The sequence below is a fragment of the Carcharodon carcharias genome, chromosome 1, assembly GCF_017639515.1.
Source record: "Carcharodon carcharias isolate sCarCar2 chromosome 1, sCarCar2.pri, whole genome shotgun sequence".
NCBI lineage: Eukaryota > Metazoa > Chordata > Chondrichthyes > Lamniformes > Lamnidae > Carcharodon > Carcharodon carcharias.
The window spans coordinates 79,129,717-79,151,808 of NC_054467.1; the positions used below are offsets into that span (position 1 = coordinate 79,129,717).

A 22,092-nucleotide genomic window follows, 5' to 3' on the forward strand; every position below is an offset into this window, starting at 1 on the left:
TATCATTTCTCTCATCATGAAGCTCTTTTGTTGGTGCAACCAGTTCATGTGGAGAGGTGCTTATATTTTTAATTGATCATCTTCCTTAGAGCTCAGATTAAATTGTGTCATTCATTTCATCCTCTTTATCCTATTTTAACAAAACATTTATGACAAAATCAGCTAATCTTGGAGACTCCTTTCAAAACATTAGCACTGAAATTCACAGAAAATGATTTTTTTCTCCAAATGTCTCCAAAACTTCCCTCAGAAATTAAGATTTTTTTTGGAACTCTGCCAATAAGAAAAAAATGAGTGGAGGTATGAAGAGTTCCACTACCAGCCTTGTTCAGCAACATTCATGACTGGACTTCCACAAAGACTGTGTAGAGGAATTATTTACTCACAATAACCCACAATTGACTGCATTTGCTGATATTGAAGGTGCTTAACATAAATCATGTTACTATTGTCTATCCAAGAGTAATGTTTTCCTTCTATTGACAAAGAGACAAATGAAATGAAATGAAAAGGAAGACATAATTAAAAGGTAATATCACTAAACAAATTATGTTTCTAAAAGGCTAAATTGCTATAATATATGCAATCATTTACCTTGCCTAATTACAAACAACCAGTGGCACACAAAATAATAAAGTTATAGAAAGAGAAAGATGATTGTTCTGCATATAGCCAGCTTATATATTTTATTTGAATGCATGGAATTCCAGATGTACAAATGGTAAAAAATGGCCATTGCCATTTTCTTGGTGCGAGGGTCTGCTCTCACTCATAGACATTTGAGGCCTGCTCTCACTCATAGACAACATAAAAATTTGGTGCTGCCTCCTCTTTTACCTGATTGTACCTTTGGCCAAGCATAATGCACTGCTGGATGTCTCTGTGCTCAGCATGGAGCTGGGCAACATGTGCTAATAGCATGTAACAGCCTTCTGTTCTTAAAGGCAGTTTGTCCCTCTTAAACAGATATTGCACTGAATTACAAGAGGATGCTGCAAGAATTACAAGAATACTACTGCTGCAAATATAAACAAGCAACATTGAACTCCAGGGCAGAGCGAGGCTCCAAGGTCATGGATGGGGTTCTGGACACTTTAAAGGTGGAAATGGACAAGAGGATAGGTACCATGGTTATGCATCTGGGGTGCTGGGGGCCCTGGAGGACAACCCTCAGAAGGCATTAAAGGCAGGTGGTTATGAAGGTCAACTCCTAATGTCTGGACCTGAAGACCCAGCCGCAGTCCCGCAAGAAGTCTAATGAACTCATGCAAGTGGTCAAGATCAGTGAACACATCTTTACATGACATCTCCTCACCTCCTGCACCACCTGCTGAATGTACCACCATCTCACCGCTCATCCATCAGCAGCCCCGGCACTCAGAACTCACACCCAACATCCAGATACTGTCTAGCACCTCACCCACATTCCGATGATGCCAGCTTCGCACCCAGCTCCCACTGCTTCTACATATCTCCAACTATTCATCAGTAGCAGGTAAATCACCCAAACACAATGCAACAGAACAACTGAAATTCTTCCCTCTTTTGTGCAGGACAAGGTGGCACCCAATAAAAGGGAGCAGAGTAGAGTTGGCAGGGAAAAAGGGCACCTGCATCTCATGAGCCCTATGGAGAAGATGGTCTCCACAACACAGGGTCAGCAAAAAAGCCTGTGGCATTTGGCATCACTACGAACATTGAAAATAACAATATGTTCTTTCCTTATGCCGCTTCTGAACTCTCATCTCATTCTCAACCTGCTATGTGGCATGATAAGCAAGCTGCGGATGGTGTAACTATGAACTTCTTGCTTTATACTACCCCCCACTCCCCACCCACACCCACCTTCCTCTTCTAATTTTCTGCTTTCAGAACCTCAAGAACTGCCAGTTACTCAGCCACAGGAGTCCAGTACAGCATTATTGCAGACTCCCTCCCATCACTTCATTTGACACTCTCAGCCACCAGCACAAATAATGTCACCTCATTAATTTAAGAGGTTAGTCTAAAGTTGGAATTTACATGTGGTGAGCCACAGGGCATGAGTGGGCTGCAGCCACACCAGAGAAAAGAATGGTTCATGTACCAACTCACCGGAGGTTGCAAACAAGTTAACAAGTTCTATTACAAGAGAATCAGACGAGGATAGGACTGCACACAACAGAGTACTGATATGAATGCATAGAGACATTGGATGAATTGACTGGCCTGCCAAACAGCCTCTTGTCACTGTCAAGAAGCATGGAAGAAACCGGCTCCAATTTGGCAGAGTGCATCATGGCGAGCTTACCCTCTCTATGCCCTCTTGCTCTGTCATGCTGCAGATCCAGTGGCACTGTAACTGCAGCTCATGTGTGAATAGGTCACCAAATCCTCTACCCTCCCCATGAGGATGGAGCAACATTCACGTAAAATCCAGGAACTCACTACTATACCTCCAGAAACACTCCAGAGTACTTCCATAGAATTCGCAATAGCAAAAATTATTCAAAATTACCTTAACTGCAAGTTGTCTGCCTGGCCCTTTAAGTGACCCTAGTGTTGAGCAGCTGAGCACTCGTTCTTTGGTGAGTGGTGAGTGACAAGCAATTTCATTGAATGTTCCTGCATGGTCCAAATTTGGAAACCGATTGCCACATGATGCCTGTAAGGCTGAGTGACATTATGATAATACCAGGTCACATAATTCTGGTGTACAAAGGTAATGCTGCATGAGTACCATTCCCAGTATGTGGCGATATGCAGACCACGTTAAAGTGGTTGGAGGCACAGCGTACACCATTAGGAGAGTGGTAGACTTCTACACTGCCATCTGAAGCAGCAATATAAGTGCTGAATTTCGCTCTCATGATACCTAGACTCTGGTTGGTCGAGAAAGCTAGTAAAGCAGCATGCACACAAACTTGATTTTATTGAACAAACTAATAGTTCCCACTGTTAAGGTATGCTAATAAACATAATCCAGAGAAATTATAAACAAATATTGAGCAGTGCTTCCTAGCAGACTGCTAACTTAAGCATTGGCATATGGTTTGAAAGATCTGTAGATGGCTGCAAAGAACAGCGCAATATATTTTCAAGGTGGTGTTTTGAAATGTGATTTTTATAAGGAAAAGCTATTGTATTAGTCCACTGAGCTTTGGAGTTACATTGAAAGGGGATTAACTAGAATTGCTCCAGCCCTGTGCTGAAATTAAAATCTTGTCTAACATGTTGTGCCCTTGACAAATTTCTGTACCAATGGTAGAGGATTCAGGAAGATATATCCCAGATTCTGTGTAGGAGAATATTGATCTGAACCATAATGGTGTAACCATAAATCAATTTTTACAAATTATTTTTCACTTGGTGGTATATATAAATAATAGCAGCATCCAGTTTACACACTACTATCAAATACATCTGCTATCTGCACAACAAGGCCAAAACTCTGAAAAGCGTTTTCACTAAGATCAGTTATCGGTGTTTATTTATTTTTTTGACCAATGTTACATCCAGCTACAACAACAACAACAATAGCTTGTATTTATATAGTATTTAATGTAATAAAATGTTCCAAGGCACTTCATGGAATGCTTCCAGACAAAATTGAAACACTGAACCATGGAAGAAGACACTTGGGCAAATGATCAAAAATATGGTCAAAAAGATAGGTTTTAATTAGTATTTTAAAGGAGGAAAGACAGGAAGAGAGACAAGGAGGTAGGGAGGTATTTCCAGAGCTCAGAACCTTAGCTGTTGAAGACACAATTGCCAATAGGGGATCAATTATATAGGGATGTTCATGAGGCAGAATTGGAGAAGTGCATAGATCTCGAGGGGTTGCAGGGCTAGGAGAGATTATAGAGATAGGGAGAATGAGGCAATGGAGAAACTTGAAGATATGGAGCCAAATTTTAAAATTGACATGTTGCTTAACCAAGAGTCGATTTAAGTCAGCAAGGTCAAAGTCAATAGACAAAATGGACTTAGTGTGAGTTACAACTTGGCCAGCAGAGTACAGAAGACCTCAGGTTTATGCTGGGTAGAACATTGGAGACAGCCAAAGTGCTTTAGAATAGTGAAATCACAAGGTAACAAAAGCATGGATAAGTATTTTAGGAGCAGGTGAGCTGAGATAGGGGCAAAATCTGGCACCGTTACAGAGATTGAATAGGAAGTCTTAGTGACAGTACAGATAAGTGGTCAGAATTTCATCTTGGCGTGACAACAAGGTTGTGAACTGTCTGCTTCCACCTCAGGCAGTTGCCAGGGGAAAGAATGGAGTCAGTGGCTGGGCTAGGCAACCAAGATTGTGCTGGAGACCAAAGTCAATGGCTATGGCAGAAATTTCTGCTCATCCAGTATAGGATGTTGGACAAGCAGTTTGGCAATTTAGAGATGATAAATTGGTTGAAAGGTGGTGGTGAGGTACAGCTGGGTGTTGTCAGCATACATATGAAAATTGGCAGTGTGATTTCAGATCATGTCACCTAGGGCAGCAATAAATCAGAAAAAGAAGAGGGCCAAGAATTGATCCTTGGTGGACACCAGAGGTAACGCTGCTGGAGCAGGAAGAGAAGCCATTGGACGTAAACTCTGGCTATGAGTGAATAGATAAGAATGGAACTAGATAAGCATAGTCTCATCGACCTGGAAGACATATGGTTGAAGAGATATTGGAGAAGGATGGTGTGGTCAACTGTGTCAAAGACTGCAGACAGCTTTAGAAGGAAGAGGAAGGATAATTTAAGTATAGTTTACACTTGTCACAGTCTTGAAGGATGTCATTTATGACTGATAAGAGCTGTTTGGCATTGTGATAGAGTGCAAACCTGACTGGAGGGATTGGGAAGATGGACATGGATTTGGAGAGGTGACAACACATTCAAGGATTTTGGAAAAGAAAGGGAGTTGGAGCTCAGGTGATAGTTTACAAGGGTGGAGGGGTCAAGGGTTGTTTTTTTTTGAGAGGGGTGATGACTGCAGATTTGAAGGAGAGGGAATAGTTAATAATATCAGTTAGCACTGGAGTTCAGGAAGGGAAGTTGGGTGGTGAGAAGTTTAGTTTGAAAAGGTTTGAAGGAGAATGATATTGGTCTCATGAACAGGATGAGCTCAGGGATGGCACAAGAAGAAATAAGAGAGAAACTAGTGAAAGGTGCAAGTTCAGGGCTAGGGCTATTGCAAGGGCAACCTTAGAGTAAGTTTGGCCTGGTAAGTGACCAGAAAGGAGGGAGTGGTTGGATGGTCTCAATCTGAGTGGAAATTAAGTCCCCGAGCTCCTCGCACTTATTGTTGGAGGTGAGGGTGGAAGAGACAGGGAGAGGAGTTTTAGAACACAGTTTACAATCAAGAAGAAGTCTATCTTCGGATTCCAAAGATTGGACCTAATAATGCTCATGTCATCCAGCCAGATGTGATGAATAGCTAAACCAGTTGTCTGCTATAACAGTTCAAGTCTGCAATCTTTAGGCTTATGGGGGCTGAGATGAGAGCCATACTGGGAGAATGGCCGGGTGAGAGAGAGTAATGGTTGTAATGGATCTCAGACACTGAAGGTTAGGGTGTAGTTGAGCATCAGTAGTTGCAGGAATATTGTGGTGAATGGAAGGCCAAAGTCTAGACATTTGAGATTTTGAAAATACAGTTATAAATGAATTGTATATGTTGTTGTATGTTTCAGCTACTGAGTAGTTTTTTTTTTATTACTTGTTAAACTTTTTTTTAAATGATATGAACATTGCAAAATGGTGTTTTTTTAAGATTGACAACTCAAATTTAATAAATGGTATTAATCATGATCTTGAAGAGATTTGTAATATGGTACCTTGGTCCAAGTGTCTGCCAGTGTTCCAGCTCCTGAAATAATCATCCTGAAAAAGTACAAAAAAGAATATAAGAAATATATTTTGTCTGTTATGGATTAGCAATGTTTTATCCTTCCAATGAATAAGTTATTGTAACACATGCAGATTGAAAAATAAATACAAACCTCAACCTCCTGTAAGGGCAAGCATTAGAGACAAAAAAAACAAGTTAAATAACAAATTGGAAAATCAATTTGGTTAAAATATAAATGAAACTCTTGAGTTACATTCTAAGGTGAAATAGCAAAATAATTTTCCAGGCATAGCACTGAGATATCATCTACTGAAAATGTGGGAAATATTCAACAGGTCAGGCAGCATACATGGAGAGAGAAAGGGAGTTAATCATTTCAGGTTGATGATTTTTCATCAAAACTGTTTAAGTTAATCAATCTGAAAAATTAACTTTATTTCGCTCTCCACAGATGCTACCAGACCTGCTGAGTATTTCTAGCATTTTCAGTTTTTAACTTCAGATTTCCAGCAGCTGTAGTATTTTGCTTTTGTATTGAAATATTATCATTTTCTAATTTAAACCTATTTGAAATGCTTCCAACAAGAATCATAAACCTTTCACTGTAATAAGCCGTATTGCTGGAAAACATTGAAAAAGTCAGACAAGTTTATTCTCCAACTCCATAGCCAATCCCTACAGAAAAATTATTGGATATCACTGTAAGATAATTGTTTCCATATTTCCCCCAGTATTTTGATCTTGGATTTTTTTTGTTTGAGTTCATCCCTATCATGTATGAACTTACCTGTGAAATTATATTGAATGGAGGTTTAAATTCTAAACAAAGCTCTGACTTTTTCACTTCTCGAATCCCCTCCATGTATCAAGCATTCCCAAGATTGGATATGAAGCAGCTAACTCCTCCTGCATTCTAGGCTCTTCCAAAATTCCCTAGATTCTGGAAAGTTCCCAGTGGATTAGAAAACCACAAATGTAACACTTCTATTCAAGAAAGGAGGGAGACAGGAAGCAGGAAAATAGAGGTCAGTTAGCTCAACATCTGTCGCTGGGAAATGCTGGAATCCATTATTAAGGAAGTATGAGAGAACATTTAGAAAATCATAATAGCAGAGTCAACACGGTTTTATGAAAGTGAAATCATGTTTGGCAAATTTATTAGAATTCTTTGAGGATGTGACAAACATTTGTGGTGTATTTGGACTTCTAAAAGGCATTCGATAAGATGACTCATAAAAGGTTACAACACAACATAAAAGTTCATGGTATTGGGGGAACATAGTAGCACGGATAGAGGAGTGGCTAACTAACAGGAAAAGGAGTCTCTGGAAAAAATGGGTCATTTTCAGGTTGACAATTTGTAACTCGTAGGGTGCTGCTGAAACCAATGCTGGGGCCTCAACGATTTACAATCTATACTAACGATTGGATGACAGCACTGACTGAATTGTAGCAAAATTTGCTGACAACACAAAGATAGGTAGCAAAGCAAGTTGTGAGGCGGACACAGAGTCTGCAAAGGGCTATAGGGCTAAGTGGGTAGCCAAAATTTGGCAGATGGAGTATAATGTGGGAAAATTTGAAGCTGTCCACTTTGGTGGGAAGAATAGAAAAGGAGAATATTATTTAACTGCTGAGAGACTGCAGAATGCTGTGGTAGAGAGAGGTCTGGGTGTCTTTGTAAATGAAGCTCAAAACGTTAGCATGCAAATACAGAAAGTATTTATAGTGTAAGGATCTGGCACATATAGGGTTAATGTGGGACTGAATAGAGTACCACCCAAACAATGAAGTAAGAGAGCATATGATCGCATCCAGGGTCAGTTGACTGTTGGACAGAGCTGTGTGTACCAACAAGCATGGAGACAGTTCCTAGCTTGGGCCCTTTACTGTACATTTGTGAATAGTTCTAAGTAGTTAACCTAGGTATGACTACAAAGACTTCTTCGGACCTACTGAACTGTAACCAACACTCTACAACATAGTGGCAGCTCATGGGAAAAAAAATGGCTAAAATGCAGAGACAAACAGAAATGCTGGAAAACTGAGGGACAATTCAAAAATGCATTCTGGCCTGAAAAGAAGCTCCAGAAGCAGAGGTGCAAAGGAAAGATCACCAGGAAAAAGCTCAGAAGAAAAGCTTGGAAGCTGAAGGCAGAAATATGAAATTCCTTATTGCAACAGAAGACTCTGTTGAATCTCCTTTGGAAGCCAAGCTTCAGAGTGCAGAGTTGGCAGACCTTGCAAGGGTGAGCTAAATCTTTTAAAATTCCAGGCTGCAGCAAGTCCTAAGAAATCTTTAAAGTAATTCAGAATCAGGAGTGCAATTTGAGAGAAACCCTATCCCCGAGTTGGAACCTGAACATGTCCAAGCTCATCAGAAACGTAAAAATAAGGAAGAGCTAATTAAATATTTTAGGAACATCATGACTGTTCAACTCAGTAAAAGACAAGCAGAAGCTAGAATTCAACCGATTCGCAAGTCAAAAAAGTAAAACGCTGAACAAGAGAAATCTGCAAGGAGCAGATCCAGGCAGCCCTTGTTTAAAGAAGATTTTTCAAGCTGAACATCATCGCCATTGTTGCAGAGCCCGTCAAAACTGGCAAGTGCAGAAAATCCCTTTGTCTCCAAATAAACAGCAATGCCATCTTGAAATTCAGACAGCTCTTAAAGCAAAACACATACTTTAAAATTTTTGAACATGGATCAGAACCCATATTTCCAAATCAATTCGAACTAATCCAACAAGTCAATCACAAAATTGGAAAGTAAGGAGGAAAATATTCTTAGGATAAAGTATCATTTCAGGTCTAAATAAAAAGTCAGAAGAACAGGTGAACACGCTGATTTATTTGGTAGGCCTGAATGCAGACAAAATTACTGCAATACAGGGAATTAATAAATTAGCCTCAAAATTAGAAGAGGTTCTAAAATCATGTGATATTTATTTTAATCTAAAAAGCAATAAAATACTCAAAAGAGCTAAATTCAATAAGAGAGTCTAACAGCCAAGAGAACCTGTTGATTCACACATCAATGGTCTGTGCAGGATGACAGTAGGTTGCGAATAGAAAGATTTAAAATTGGAACTCATCAGGGACAAAATAGTGGTAGGAGTAGATGATGCACACTCTGGCATTCTGCAAGCAAAGGGAGATCTAACCCTGAAAAAGGCAATTGAGATACTTAGAAAGTCAGAACTCCATGAACAGCACAGGACCATTTTAAGGTGAGAGAATAAATCGTGGTGCAGAGGTACATCCACAGTCCAGCTGGTTAAGCAACAAAGACACTGGGACACTCCAAGCCAGGGAAAGCAATACCTGAACCAGCCAGCAGAGCGATCATGCCAACATTGTGGAGCGAAGCACCCCCACAGGCAAGGTCAATTTCCTGCAATTTCACTGCAAGAGGATTGGATACCACAGCAAACTGTGCAAGGTGAAAAAACTCTAAAGTTCACAGAAGGCCTAAAGGTTATCCACAAGGTCAAGACTACAAGCCCAGAAGACACACAACTACGCTTCTTGGGTGAGGTCAAAGATCTTGATTTCTCATTTTGAAATGTAGACATCTCAGTCAATGGGCTATGAACAAACTATAAATTAGACACACAAGCCAGTGTAATAGTCCTATCGAACAAAGAGCCATGGCTGGTGACCCAGAAGTTGATGCCGCCCACGATACCCCAATATGGGGCAGGAGGCTTAAAGCTCCCAGTGAAAGGCACCTTGCAGGTGACACTGAGATACAAGAATAAAACAATCCATGAGACTCTCTTTGTGATCCACAACTAGGACTGATCATTCCTAAGCCGCAAAGCCTGCATTGAACTTAACCTATTATGGAGGATTGATGATGTCAGCCAGCAAAAGCTTGGCTCCAAGTACAAATATGAGCTCCTGAAACTTCACAGGACTGGGATGACTGAAAAACATCTAAAGGGTCACAAAGAGAGGATGTTAAACCTGTGTGCGTATTCACACCATGTAAGATCCCACACCCACTCATGAAACAAGTGCAGCAGAAGCTAGAAACGATGACAAACATGGCAGTCATCTCCCCAGTCATACAAACAATTGAATGGTGGTCCAGGATTGTCCTAGTCCCAAAACCCAAATGTTCCATCCATATCTGTATCGATCTGACACAGATCAATAAAGCCATAGCCAGCGAAGTACATCCCATGTCCTCAGTGGAGGAAAGCCTGCCCAAATTTTTGAAGAACATGGTATTTTCAGAACTGGACGCAAACAGCAGCTTTTGGCAACTTCCTCTTGATGAACAGTCCATGTTAACCACATTTACTATCCCCATCAGCAGTTACTGCTTCAATCGCCTGCCATTTGGAATCACATCAGCACTAGAAATATCCCAATGTATGGTACCAGCCATTTTGCATGGTCTTCAGGGGGTCAATTGACACATGAACGATGTATTGGTTCAGGGTGCAACATTGGAGGAACATGACAAGAGACTCACAGCAGCCTTAGAGTATCTGCAGGAAGCAGGGCTGACGCTGAATGACAAATGTGAATTTTCCAAAAAATGAATTTGATTCCCGGGCCACATCATCGCCAATAAAGGCATCATGGCAGACCCACAAAAAACCAAGGCTATCAGCGAGTTCTCAACCCTATCCTCAATTCCAAACCTTCTGCAGTTCTTGTGGATGCTGAACCAGCTGGCAAACCTTTTACCAAATTTGGCACAGATCACAGAAACCTTGAGGCATCTACTTAAGAAAGACCAAGTATGGTGCTGGGGCTCACATCAAGAGCAAGCTTTCTCTCACATCAAGGTGATGCTGCTCTCCACAGACATCCTGGCCCACTACAACCCAGCTTTGTTCATCACCATAGCAGCAGATACTTCATTCACAGACCTGGGAGTGGTCCTGTTTCAGGAACAACTGTATGGAAGTCGCTGACCTGTGTAGTATGCATCCAGAGAGCTCTGGGACACAGAGACAAGGTATGCCATCATAGAAAAGGGTGCCCTCACTCAAGTGGGTGTGTGAGAAGTTTTCAGACTATATCATTGGCTTCAAACTTACAATCGAATAGACCACAAGCCCGTCTTCCTATTGGAAGAAAAAGACCTGGCAAAGGTGTCTCCAGAATCCAGAGATTTCACCTGTGTCTCATAAGGTTCACCTATGACACAGCATATGTCCAAGGTAAAAACCAGACAGCAGCATGGACGTTTTCAAGAGCCACAATGGGCCTTCCAACAAAACAAGATGTCAATATCATTGAACAATTGGAAGCATGCTCCCAATTGACAAGGAGACAGCTGCCAGCAACCACACATAAACTCCAACAGATCCGCCAGGAAAACATGTGCGATGAGGAGTGTGCCCGCATCCGCAGATACTGCCAACAAGGATGTTCCTAGCCGAAACCAAATGGAGGAACCATGAAAACCTGATCCAAACAATAAAAACACTTCACAATTATAGATGGCCTCCTGGTCTACGATGAGCGGCTGATCATCCCAGTCTGCGGCTAAAGATCCTTCAAAAAATACACCAAGGACACCTGGGCATGACCAAGTGCCAGGTGTGTGCATTGCACAGGCAGGACCAAAGTGAGCCACTCATGCTCACACAATTTCCTATCATGCCATGGGAGGGTCTGTGCATTGACCTGTCCATCTTCAACAGCAAATTATTCCTTATAGTTGTGGACTATTTCTCTTGATAGGTTGAGATAAAGCAATTATTTACGGCTACCACAGAGACAGTAACAAAGGCACTAAAAGAGATGTTCATGAGCCACAGCATCCCAGATGAGATTGTGTCCGATAATGGCCCACAATTTTCAAATGAGTACTTTGCCATCACATCTGGTTTCCATCACCATTCAAGCTCCACAAGATACCCACCATCAAATAGGGAGGCTGAAAGAAGTAAAAACCCTCCTAAAAAAAAAACGAGGATATCCCCACAGTACTGCCGACCTACTGGTCCACCCCTTTAAAATGTGGCCTGTCCCCATCGGAACTCCTGATGAGCAGGAAATTCCACACACAAGTTCCAATCCTGCCGAAAAATCTCATACCAGGGTTGGTAACCAAGGATTAGCAGGACATCCAAGCAAGAGAGCATCGTATAGGCAGAAACAAGCTGCCACCTACAACAGAAAGTGCTGCACTAGGCACTTGCCACAATTACAGAAAGGTGACAAGGTCTGGATTAATGACCTTAACAGAGAAAGTACCATCATTAGAAAGGACAAGGACCAATCACACTCCTATCTGGTCAGCATCACAGGGGGCACAGTCAGGAGAAACAGTAAGAGTCTCCACCTCATCCCTAGACTGTGCAATAGATATATATTGAGGAACGTATCCAGATGCTAGAACAGCCTCCAAAGCTACAGAAAGAACCAGCAGCAACAGGGCCTACCACTCCTCCAACAGTAACATGAGCGAGATATGGAAGGGTTATAACCCTCCAGACCACCTGAAACTTTGAATTCAAGGAATTAAAGGGGAGAGATGGGGTAGTGATAATGTAGGAACGACAATGTAAATTCATGATACTAATAACAATGTAAGACATAAGGTAAATTATAATCAGTTGAAATACATTGGAATAAAGACTTGCGAGGATGTATAGTATAAGGGTCTGGCACATACAGAGTTAATGTGGGAATGAGCTCAGTACCATCCAAGCAGTGATGTAAGACAGCAGATGACCCGCACCCAGGGTCAGTTGAGTGTTGGTCAGAGCCGTGTGTACCAGCGAGCATGGAGACAGCTCCTAGCTTGGATCCTTTAATGTATATTTGTAAATAGTTCTAAGAGCCAATAATGATTTACAGTTAACCTACATATGACTACGAAGACTTCTTCAGACCTATCCAACTGTAACCAACACTCAACATCAGTAATTCGAAAGGCCAATGGATGGTTGGCTTTTATTCCAAGGTGGTGGAGGATGGAGTACAAAAGTAGGGCAGTCTTGTTAAAACTGTAGAATGCATCGGTGAGGCCACATCCGGAGTACTGCATTTGTTTTGGTCTCCTCACTTAACGAATAATATGCTTGTGCACTGGAGGCAGTTCAGAGAAGGTTCACTAGGTTGATTCCTGAGGTGAAGGGGTTGTCTTATGAGGATAAATTGAGCAGGCTGGGCCTGTATTCAATGGAGTTTAGAGGAATGAAAGAGGTCCTTTTTGAAACATGGGCAAGATCTTCCGGTCGGCGAGCAGTGGTGGGGCCCACTTGCTGATGCATAAAATGACCCGAGACGACTATGGGTGGGACTCCCGACATCTCCCTGTTATTTCTATTTTCAGGTTGGCAGGGGCGCAGCCGAGTCAGCTGCACGCCCGCCAACTTGTCAACGGCCTATTAGGCCATTGAAAAACTAATTAAGGTCATTAATGGACCTGCTCGTCCAACCTTCAGGTTGGCGAGAAGGTCGGGAGCACTGATGGGCTTTGGAAAAATAAAAGCTCATCCACGGACAGGATGAAGTTTCATGAGGCTATTTAAATTTTTAAGAAAGGTTTCAAAAAAATTTATGGGCATGTCCCAACTCATGTGACAGTGTCACATAAGGAGACATGGCAGGGAAAATTTTTAAACATATTTATTAAAACTTTTAAATCGGAGCTGATCTCCCTGAGGCAGCGCCTAGCCTCAGGGAGATCTGTGTGTTCTTTCGCGCACATGCGCGAAGGAGTGCACTCTCGGCTGAAGAAATACTCCTTGCCTGCACAGGGAGCACACAGCGCTTCCTGGCGGACGTCACGCTAGGTGGGCCTTAATTGGTCCACCCACGTAAAACGGGGCGCCGATCAGAGGCACACCGGCTCTCGCACTTTCCCACCAACGGGGGGCAAATTTTTCCCATATAATTCTGAGAGTGCTTGACAGGGCAGATGCTGAGAGGACGTTCCCCATTGTGAGGGCATCTAGAACTAAAGGCACAGCTTCAAAATAAGGAGTCTCCCATTTAAAGCAGAAATGAAGAGGAATTTCTGCTCTCAGTGGGTAGTTAATCATTGAAATTCACAGTCCCAGAGCTCAGTGGGGGCTGGGTCATTGAATATATTCAAGGCTAAGATCTTTGATGTACAGGGGAGTCAAAAGTTATGCGGGGCAGGCAGGAAAGTGGACTTAAGGTGACATTCAGGTCAGCCATGATGTTACTGAATGACAGAGTAGACTCAAGGGGCCAAATGGCCTCCTCCTGCACCTTTTTTTTTATGTTATGTTCTGAACTATTGTACAAATTTGACTGTGAGGGAAGTTGAGGAGAGGTGATGGCATAGTGGTAAAGTTGCTGGACTAGTAATCCAGAGACCCAGGGTAATGCTTGGCACATGGTGGAATTTGAATCCAATAAAAATCTGGACTTAAAAGTCTAATGCTGACCATGAAACCATTGCCAATCATTATAAAAAATCCATCTGGTTCACTAATGTCCTTTAGAGAAGGCAATCCACTGTCCTTACCTGGTCTGTGACTATTAAATGCCTCAAAAAAGGAATGACACCAGACGGACCACCCAGCCTCGACCTAGGCACTGGAAATTGCAAACTCAGCCCTGTTGACCCTGAAAAGTCTTCCTTTCCAACATCTGTCTCACTGACTAGTCAAGCAACTGCCTGACATAGTCATCCTCATGGAATCATATCTGACAGGTAATATCCCGGACACCACCATCACCATCTCTGGGTATGGACAAAAGAGCTGAACTCCTAAGGTGATGTGAGAGTGACTGCCCTTCACACCAAGGCAGCATTTCACTGAGTGTGGCATCAAGGAGCCCTAGCAAAACTGGAGTCAATGGGAATCAGGGGGAGAACTCTCCACTGGCTGGAGTCATACCTAGCACAAAGGAAAATGGTTGTGGTTTTGGAGACCAATCATCTCAGCTGCAGGAGTTCCTCAGGTTAGTGTCCTGGGGCCCAACCAGCTTTAGCTGCTTCATCAATGACCTTCCTTTCATCATAAGGTCAGAAGTGGGGATGCTCGCTGATGATTGTACAACAATCAGCACCATTCGTGACTCCTCAGATATTGAAGCAGTCCATGTGCAAATACGGCAAGGCCTGGACAATATCCAGGCTTGGGCTGACAAGTGGCAAGTAACATTCATGCCACACAAGTGCCAGGCAATGAGCATCTCCAACAAGAGAGAATTAACCATCGCCCCTTGATGTCCAATGGCATTACCATCACTGAATCCCTCACTATCAACATTCTGGGGGTTACCATTGACCAGAAACTGAAGTGGACTAGCCATATAAATACTGTGGATACAAGAGCAGGTCAGAGGCTAGGACTCCTGTGATGAGTAACTCACCTCCTCACTCCACAAAGCCTGTACATAATCTACAAAGCACAAGTTAGGAGTGTGATGGAACACTCTCCACTTGCCTGGATGAGTGCAACTCGCACAACATTCAAGAAGCTTGACGCTATGCAGGACAAAGAAGCCCACTTGATTGGCACCACATCCACAAATGTTCACTCCCTCCACCAATGATGCACAGTGGCAGCAGTGTGCACATCTACAAGATGCACTGCGGAAACTCAAAAAGGCTCCTCAGGCAGCACCTTCCAAACCCAAAACCTCTGCCATCTAGAAAGACAAGGGCAGCAGGTAGATGGGACAGTACCACCTGAAAGCTCCCCCCAAGGTCACACACCATCCTGACTTGGAAATAGATTGCCATTCCTTCACTCTCGCTGGGTTAAAGTCCATGAACTCCCTCCCTAACAGCACTGAGGGTGTACCTACACCACAGGGACTGCAGCGGTTCAAGAAGGCAGCTAACCACCACCTTCTCAAGGGCAACTAGGGATGGGAAATAAATGCTGGCCCAGTCAGCTAAGCCCACATCCTGTGAATGAATAAAAAGAAAGCTTATTCTCAACATTAAAGGAGCACACCTTGCTGCAATTTGATTTATTCTCGACATTAAAGGAGTGCTCCTTACATCAATAATAGTTTTTTTATGTGCTCTAACACCACCCATCTTACTTGCATTTCTAAGTGAGAGTGATGCCTGATATTGAGCTTGAGCAATTTTTGGCCGCAGAATTTGAACTTGAACCACCAGGAGCGTGACTGTGACTGCTGAAATATATTTTACAACCCCTAAAGAAAGGAGATTTTTTATCTTCTCTTTTTTGATACTTTAGGATCAAAATAGGTCCCAAAAGTGAATGCAGATTGTTTCAGTGCAGCAAATGACTCTCTCACTCCAAACTCATACACTTGTGTTCTTAAGCTATTTAAAGTTTCATTTAAACTTTCCACTTCAAGATTTGCTTTTCAGCCTTTCTAATTCTTGATTAACAAAATTAGATTTATTGTTCCAAATAGACATTGGGAAATAACCCTCACCACTCTTGTCTAGCGCTGTTTTACACTGAAGTCCAGATGGCGAGAAAAGAAAGAATCAGGTCGTCTCACAAAACAAAGGTTCATTTTTTTCATTGCTCAACCAATAATCTTATTTAACTGATCATTAATGTTAGGTGTTACATGTTAAATGCATTACTAAATATCACTCATGTTGTAAAGATGCTATGAAAACCTAGCTACCCACTAGTTGGATATTAAAAATATACAAATGCTTCAAATGGATATTGGTTCATAACTGGAAACTTATTTCACTCACCCAGATTAAATAGGAATTGATCATGTTAGAAAGTGCTTTACCCTCCCGAGCTATAAGCTGACCCAGTATCCAAACAAACGATAATTGCTCTACAAGTTCCTGAATCAATTTAAATCCCGACTTCATGGTAAATAAATTATTGTTATAAAAGGAGCCAGCTCATTATTTGAAATCTCATTAGAGGTAAAGATAAAAAAACACATGCTTATTCTAAAGCTGGGCCAGCAAAGGTATATAAATCCTACAGAAAGCATTTTGTACATGTTGAATCATACCATCTTATGAAATACAATCTCAAAAGATCACTAAATAATTATAGATGAGAAAGGCTATTTATTTCATCAGTTCAGAATAGTCCTACTAATAAAATACTAATCCACCTGTTAACTAATCTAATTGCTTCTGTAACAAACTCCAAAACTTATCTTGAACTTAGACCAGAAGTTCGGGAACTACAGTTCCCACCGAGCCTCAGGATTTCTGCACATGTGCTGGCTGGGAAAGGGCTGCCCATGCGCACTTCATCCATTTTGATGTCTTCAAGCCAGGAACCGGCACTGCGCACATGTGCAAAAGAAGAAAAGTGAAGCAGGTAAAACTGGAAGTCAGGTGACCTAAAGAGGAGCACCATTCCAGAGAAGGAGTTCCAGGGAGCAGAGCATGGGGAGAAGGTCCCAGCCAAAGAATATCCTAAACCATGGAGTGGGGCAAAAACAGGTCCTAGGAGAAGATCCCAGGTAAAGGACAAGGACAGAGATCAGAAACAGATCCCGTTAAATGAAGTTGAGAAAAATTAAAGAGAGTTGGAAGAGTAGACTTGAAGTGAAATGGACTCAAGAAAAGCCCTGAAGATCCGAGGGGGCAACCAAAGGTTGGTGACTCCGTGCTGCAGGCCGTAAGGACAAAGGTAATCTTTTGGAGCTGTGGTGTTCTGCTTGGCACGGCTGAAGATCTTAAAATGTGCTAGGAAGGTGAAGCTTGAGTATATGCAGAGATCCAGGGGAAAGGAATCTCAGAAGGCGTGATTGAAACCCTGGTGGTGGATCCTTGGTGAAGTCATCAGAGTGGGAGGGATGTGTGTAGAAAATTCCAAGGTGAGTTCTTCAAATGTGAAGATTGGAAGTCCTGGTGAGAAAGACAGTTTCAGTGAGACCAGTTGGCTCACCGTGTGACAAACATTTCAATGGGTTGTTGAGAACTCCATAGAACCTGCTTTGGTCACATCTGTCATTTACTTTCGGAGCGTGGTGTGTCTGACCACAGTTCACCAGTGGTTCACATGTATTGCACACTTATCCTGAATATTGGAGTATAAAACAGGTATGGTAAATTGTTTTATCTTACTGAATATGTATGTATCTGTAAAGTTATAGTTGGGGTGAAGGTATCATGAATATTTGAATCATTTTCTTGTGTTTCTATTGAGATCTTTCCAACCTTTTTGTTTGGTGTAATATAGTTCATTTTCCTTGTTTAATAAATGTTTTATTCTTTTTGTTAAAAGTTCAGCACCAGACTCCTGTGAATTTGTTCAGCAACTTATCTTCACAGCTTTGAAAAAAAAGGTAGGATCAAATCAAACCAGGTTTCAATCTGGGATCTGACTTGTCCAGTAGTAACATCAGCTGGGATTGTAGCAGAGTGGGGCTCATCCAGGATCCAAAAATGCTTGAATTTGGTAGGGATCTGTGAATCCTTACAGAAACAAGTACATGGAGGTACTGAGCATAGGAGCAGAGTTTGCTGCGAAGTATTTTATACAGGTTGGAACTCAAAAATAGCTTTGACTTAGCTTGTTCCTAAGACTTCTCTGGGAGTAGAAGATGGAACAGTATTGAAAATCCTTGATTAAGGCTACACTAAGAGAGTTGGCAGATAAATTGAAGGTAGAAAAAAATGCAGGATCTCACAACAGTGATAAGATTAAAGTAAATGCCCAGCATTTAGAATTAAACTGAGAAATTAGAGTCTCACAACTAGAGTTGGCAAAAATTCAGTTGCAGATTAAACAACTTTAAATTGAAAAAGACAGAGAAAGTAGAAACTTGGATTGGGGGAAAAAAGAACAAAAGAAATGGAAATGAAAAAAGCTTGAACTGGCAAAAGAGAAGATAAAGAAAAAGAAATGGAAATGCAAAAGCATGAGCCTGAGTTTCAAAAAAAGGAAGAAATTTGACAACAGGACTTAGAGAAAAGCTTAATATAAAAGGAGAAAGAAGAGATAGTGGTTTAGAGGATGATTCTGATTCTGAGGAGTTTGATTAAGCTAAAAAATCTTCCTAAATTTACAGAGGATGAAGTTGAAAGATATTTCACCTCATTTGGAAAGATAGCTGTGAAGTTGAAGTGGCCAAAAGATGTATGGACCTTAATGTTACAGAGTGTCCTGATAGGTACAGCTATGGATGTGTGCGCTAGTCTGTCCAAATAGCAACCTACAGACTGTTAATTGGTTAAAAGTGCAATACTCAACATTTATGAGCTTGTCCCTGAGGCTTACCAATTAAAGTTTAGGGCACAAGAAGCCTAATCAGACATTTGTAGAATTTGCTAGGGGAAAAGAAATGCTGTGGGATCAATGGATTTGATCACTGAAGTTAGAGAAAAATGTTGAGAAGGGAATTTGAGGGAAATCATGATTATGGAAAAATTCTGAAATAGCGTTCCAGTAACCATTAACACTTATTTAGATGAGCATCAAGTAACAAAGATTTGAGAAGTGGCAGTTTTGACTGATACCTATGATATCTCACACAGATAATTACATGTGAGAAAATGGTCATATGAGAATCAAGACAGAAACTGGAGGAACAAGAAAGAGCCTAGCTTTTTGGAGAAGGCAGATGTTTTAGCCAAGAAAAATGCTACTGTAAAGATTAAAGGGGGTGAAAATAAATCAGAATGCTCTTATTGCCAAAAGACAGGGTATCTCAAAGCTCATTGTTGGAAGCTGAACGGCAAACCAGTAGCAGTAGTCGGAACACTTAAGGAATCCTTAGAAAAGGCTATACCAGAAAATGAAATGAGTTTTAAAACCAATATAACCAAGTCCTCCAATAAAAAAAGTAAACAAATTAAAATTTTGAGAGATATTTAGGCAGATCAGTCATTGATGGTGGCCGACGATGCAATTTGTGTTCTAGATAGTTTGATGGAGGGAAATGTATTAATATGAGATATTCATGGAATTTATAAACCTGTTTCTTTGTGTAAAGTCAATTTACAAAGCGACTTTGTAAACAGAATTGTTACGGTGGCAATTGTTCCTCATTCGCCTATTGAAATGGTAAATTTTATTCTGGGTAATGATTTGACTAGCGGAGACAGTCACATTGTGAAGCCTCTATTGCAGCAGTCATTTGATCATGTTGATCTTACCAAACTTCAAAACATTATTGTGGCCAAAAACAAGAAGCTTATTGCAGATAACGAGCAATTGAAGGAAAACCTGAACAGTGTAGAGAAGCAACTTTCACACAGGAAAGATAAGTTTGCTAATGAAAAACAAGAATTGATGAGAACAACTGAGCATCAGTCACAGGAAGTTGAACATTTGACTGAGGATTTGAAATGTCTAAATGATAAACTTGTAGAAGCAATGTCAACAAAGGTAGATCTCCAGTTAAAACTTGATGAACTTTAAGCATAAGAAGTCATTATTAAGTATCAAGAAAAAATGTCTTGAACAGGAAAAGGAATTGATAGTGAATCAGAACTGTTGGTTGAATGCAGAATTAAAAACCAAGATGATGAACTGTTTGAACTTCGTCATGAAAAAAGCAATGAGATTCTTGAACTCCATTACGATTTGAAGAACCAAAAGAATGGTATGGAAGAACAGATCCAAAATTTAAGAGTAGATAGGGAAAATTTTAAGAAACAGTTGAGGGTCTAATGAGCGAATTGAAAGAGTTTAAGGAGCAGTCAATGACCGTGGAAGAAAAATTCTGAAATGAACTGAATGACTATGCAAAGTTAACCTTGTTTAAGGGTTCCACAAATGACTCTGAAACAAAAACAACCAAAATCACCAGAGTAGTTGCTGAGGAGAGTAAACAAATATATGGATAAAATTGCAAGGGAAGCGGAAATACAAGTTCTAGTTTTGAAATGTCAACAGGAAGAAAATGAATGTGTGCAGAAGACTGTGGAACATCTCGTGGATAAATTAGAACATGACTGGTAAAGAGGAAATGGGGATAAAGAAACACAGGAGGTGGTGACATAGTGGTGTTATCACTGGATTGGTATTCCAGAGGCCCAGGATAATGCTCTGTGGGTATGAGTTTGAATCCTAACTTCGCAGGTGGTGGAATTTGAATTAGAAGTCTGAGGATGACCATGAAACCATTGTCAATGGTAAAAGGAAACCACCTGATTCACTAATCTCCTTTAGGGATGGAAATTTGTGAGGAAGATAGTTTTGAGGTTGGTTGTCAATCAGACTGACAAGGCACCTGTTGCACATTTAGAGGAAGCAGAGGGAAGGAATCACAAAAATCTCATGCTCTTCCATACTAAAGTTGAGAAACCTAGGTAAAAGACACTCATAACACATAATATGACCAACATACATCCCTATTTGAAGAGGGAAGTCAACCAGAGTATTGACTTGCAGTCACATCAGCAAAGTTGAAATCATTGTACAAAACAGAGATACAGGCTGGTCACTATGGTGCTAGAGAAAACTTTAATGTACTTTCACTACCTTTGGTAGACCTTGAAAAGATTATAGCCAAGAATCATACAATTGTTGGTGTTCTATTCAAAGTTTAAAGAAAAGTTGTAGGAAAAACGCAAGTGTTGAGTTATGATGATTTTTGAGGTTTAAGTTCTGCTAATCATACTTTCAATGTGCATTGATTTGTATTTTAGTTAAACCTTTTTAATTTTAAAATACAGCACTTGTAATGTATAGAATGTAATAAGCTATTTGTTTGAAGTTTATGATGTTAAGTTCTTGTAAAGAAAGTGTAAAGGCATTGTAAAGAAACATTCACCTTAGTGAAGCTTTCTTTCTTCTGAGGGGAAAGGTGTAATGAGCTCTGATACCTTGAATTTAGATCGGGACTTCGGAGCTCAGGAACTACAGTTCTCGACGGGCCTCGGGACTTCCGCTGGCTGGGAAAGGGCCAGACATACGCACTTCATTCATTTTTATGTTCTTTAGGCAGAGAACCGGCCCTGTGTCCAAGCACAGAAGGAAAAGAAGAAAAATGAAACAGCACCAAACTGCAGATCAGGTGACCTGAAGAGAGTGGCATTGCACAGAAGATGCCCCAGGGAGCAGGAACGGGGAAAGGGAGAAGGTCTCAGACAAAGAAGAAGATTGCAAGCCACTGATTGGGGCAGAAACAGGTCACAGAAGAAGGTCCCAGGTAAAGTTGAGAAAAACGGGCAGAGCCACAGGCTCCGAGTTAAAGAGAGAGAGCTGTGAGGAGCAGATTTGAAGCAAAGTGGGCTCGAGAGAAGCCCTGAAGATCTGAGAGGGCAGCCAAAGGTTGGTGACTCTGTGCTGCAGGTCATAAAGACAAATGTACCCTTTTGGTGTTGTGGTGTTCTGCTTGGCATGGTTGAAGATCTGGTGTAATATAGTTCATTTTTCTTATTTAATAAATGTT

General features: G+C 41.2%; 1 protein-coding gene across 8 annotated transcripts in view; it reads right to left on the reverse strand.

Moving 5' to 3' along the window:
- Positions 1-22,092, reverse strand: part of LOC121281782 (testican-3-like) — a 697,102-nt gene that overhangs the window by 496,470 nt on the left and 178,540 nt on the right. For 6 of the 8 annotated variants that reach the window (XM_041194805.1, XM_041194776.1, XM_041194788.1 and 3 more), the window contains exons 3-4: positions 5,975-5,983; positions 5,810-5,855 (exon numbers count right to left, since the gene is read on the reverse strand). In XM_041194805.1, the coding sequence (XP_041050739.1) occupies positions 5,810-5,855; positions 5,975-5,983 (55 nt within the window). The remainder of the gene's footprint in view (positions 1-5,809; positions 5,856-5,974; positions 5,984-22,092) is intronic. The other 2 variants (XM_041194812.1, XM_041194784.1) reach the window with 1 other exon arrangement.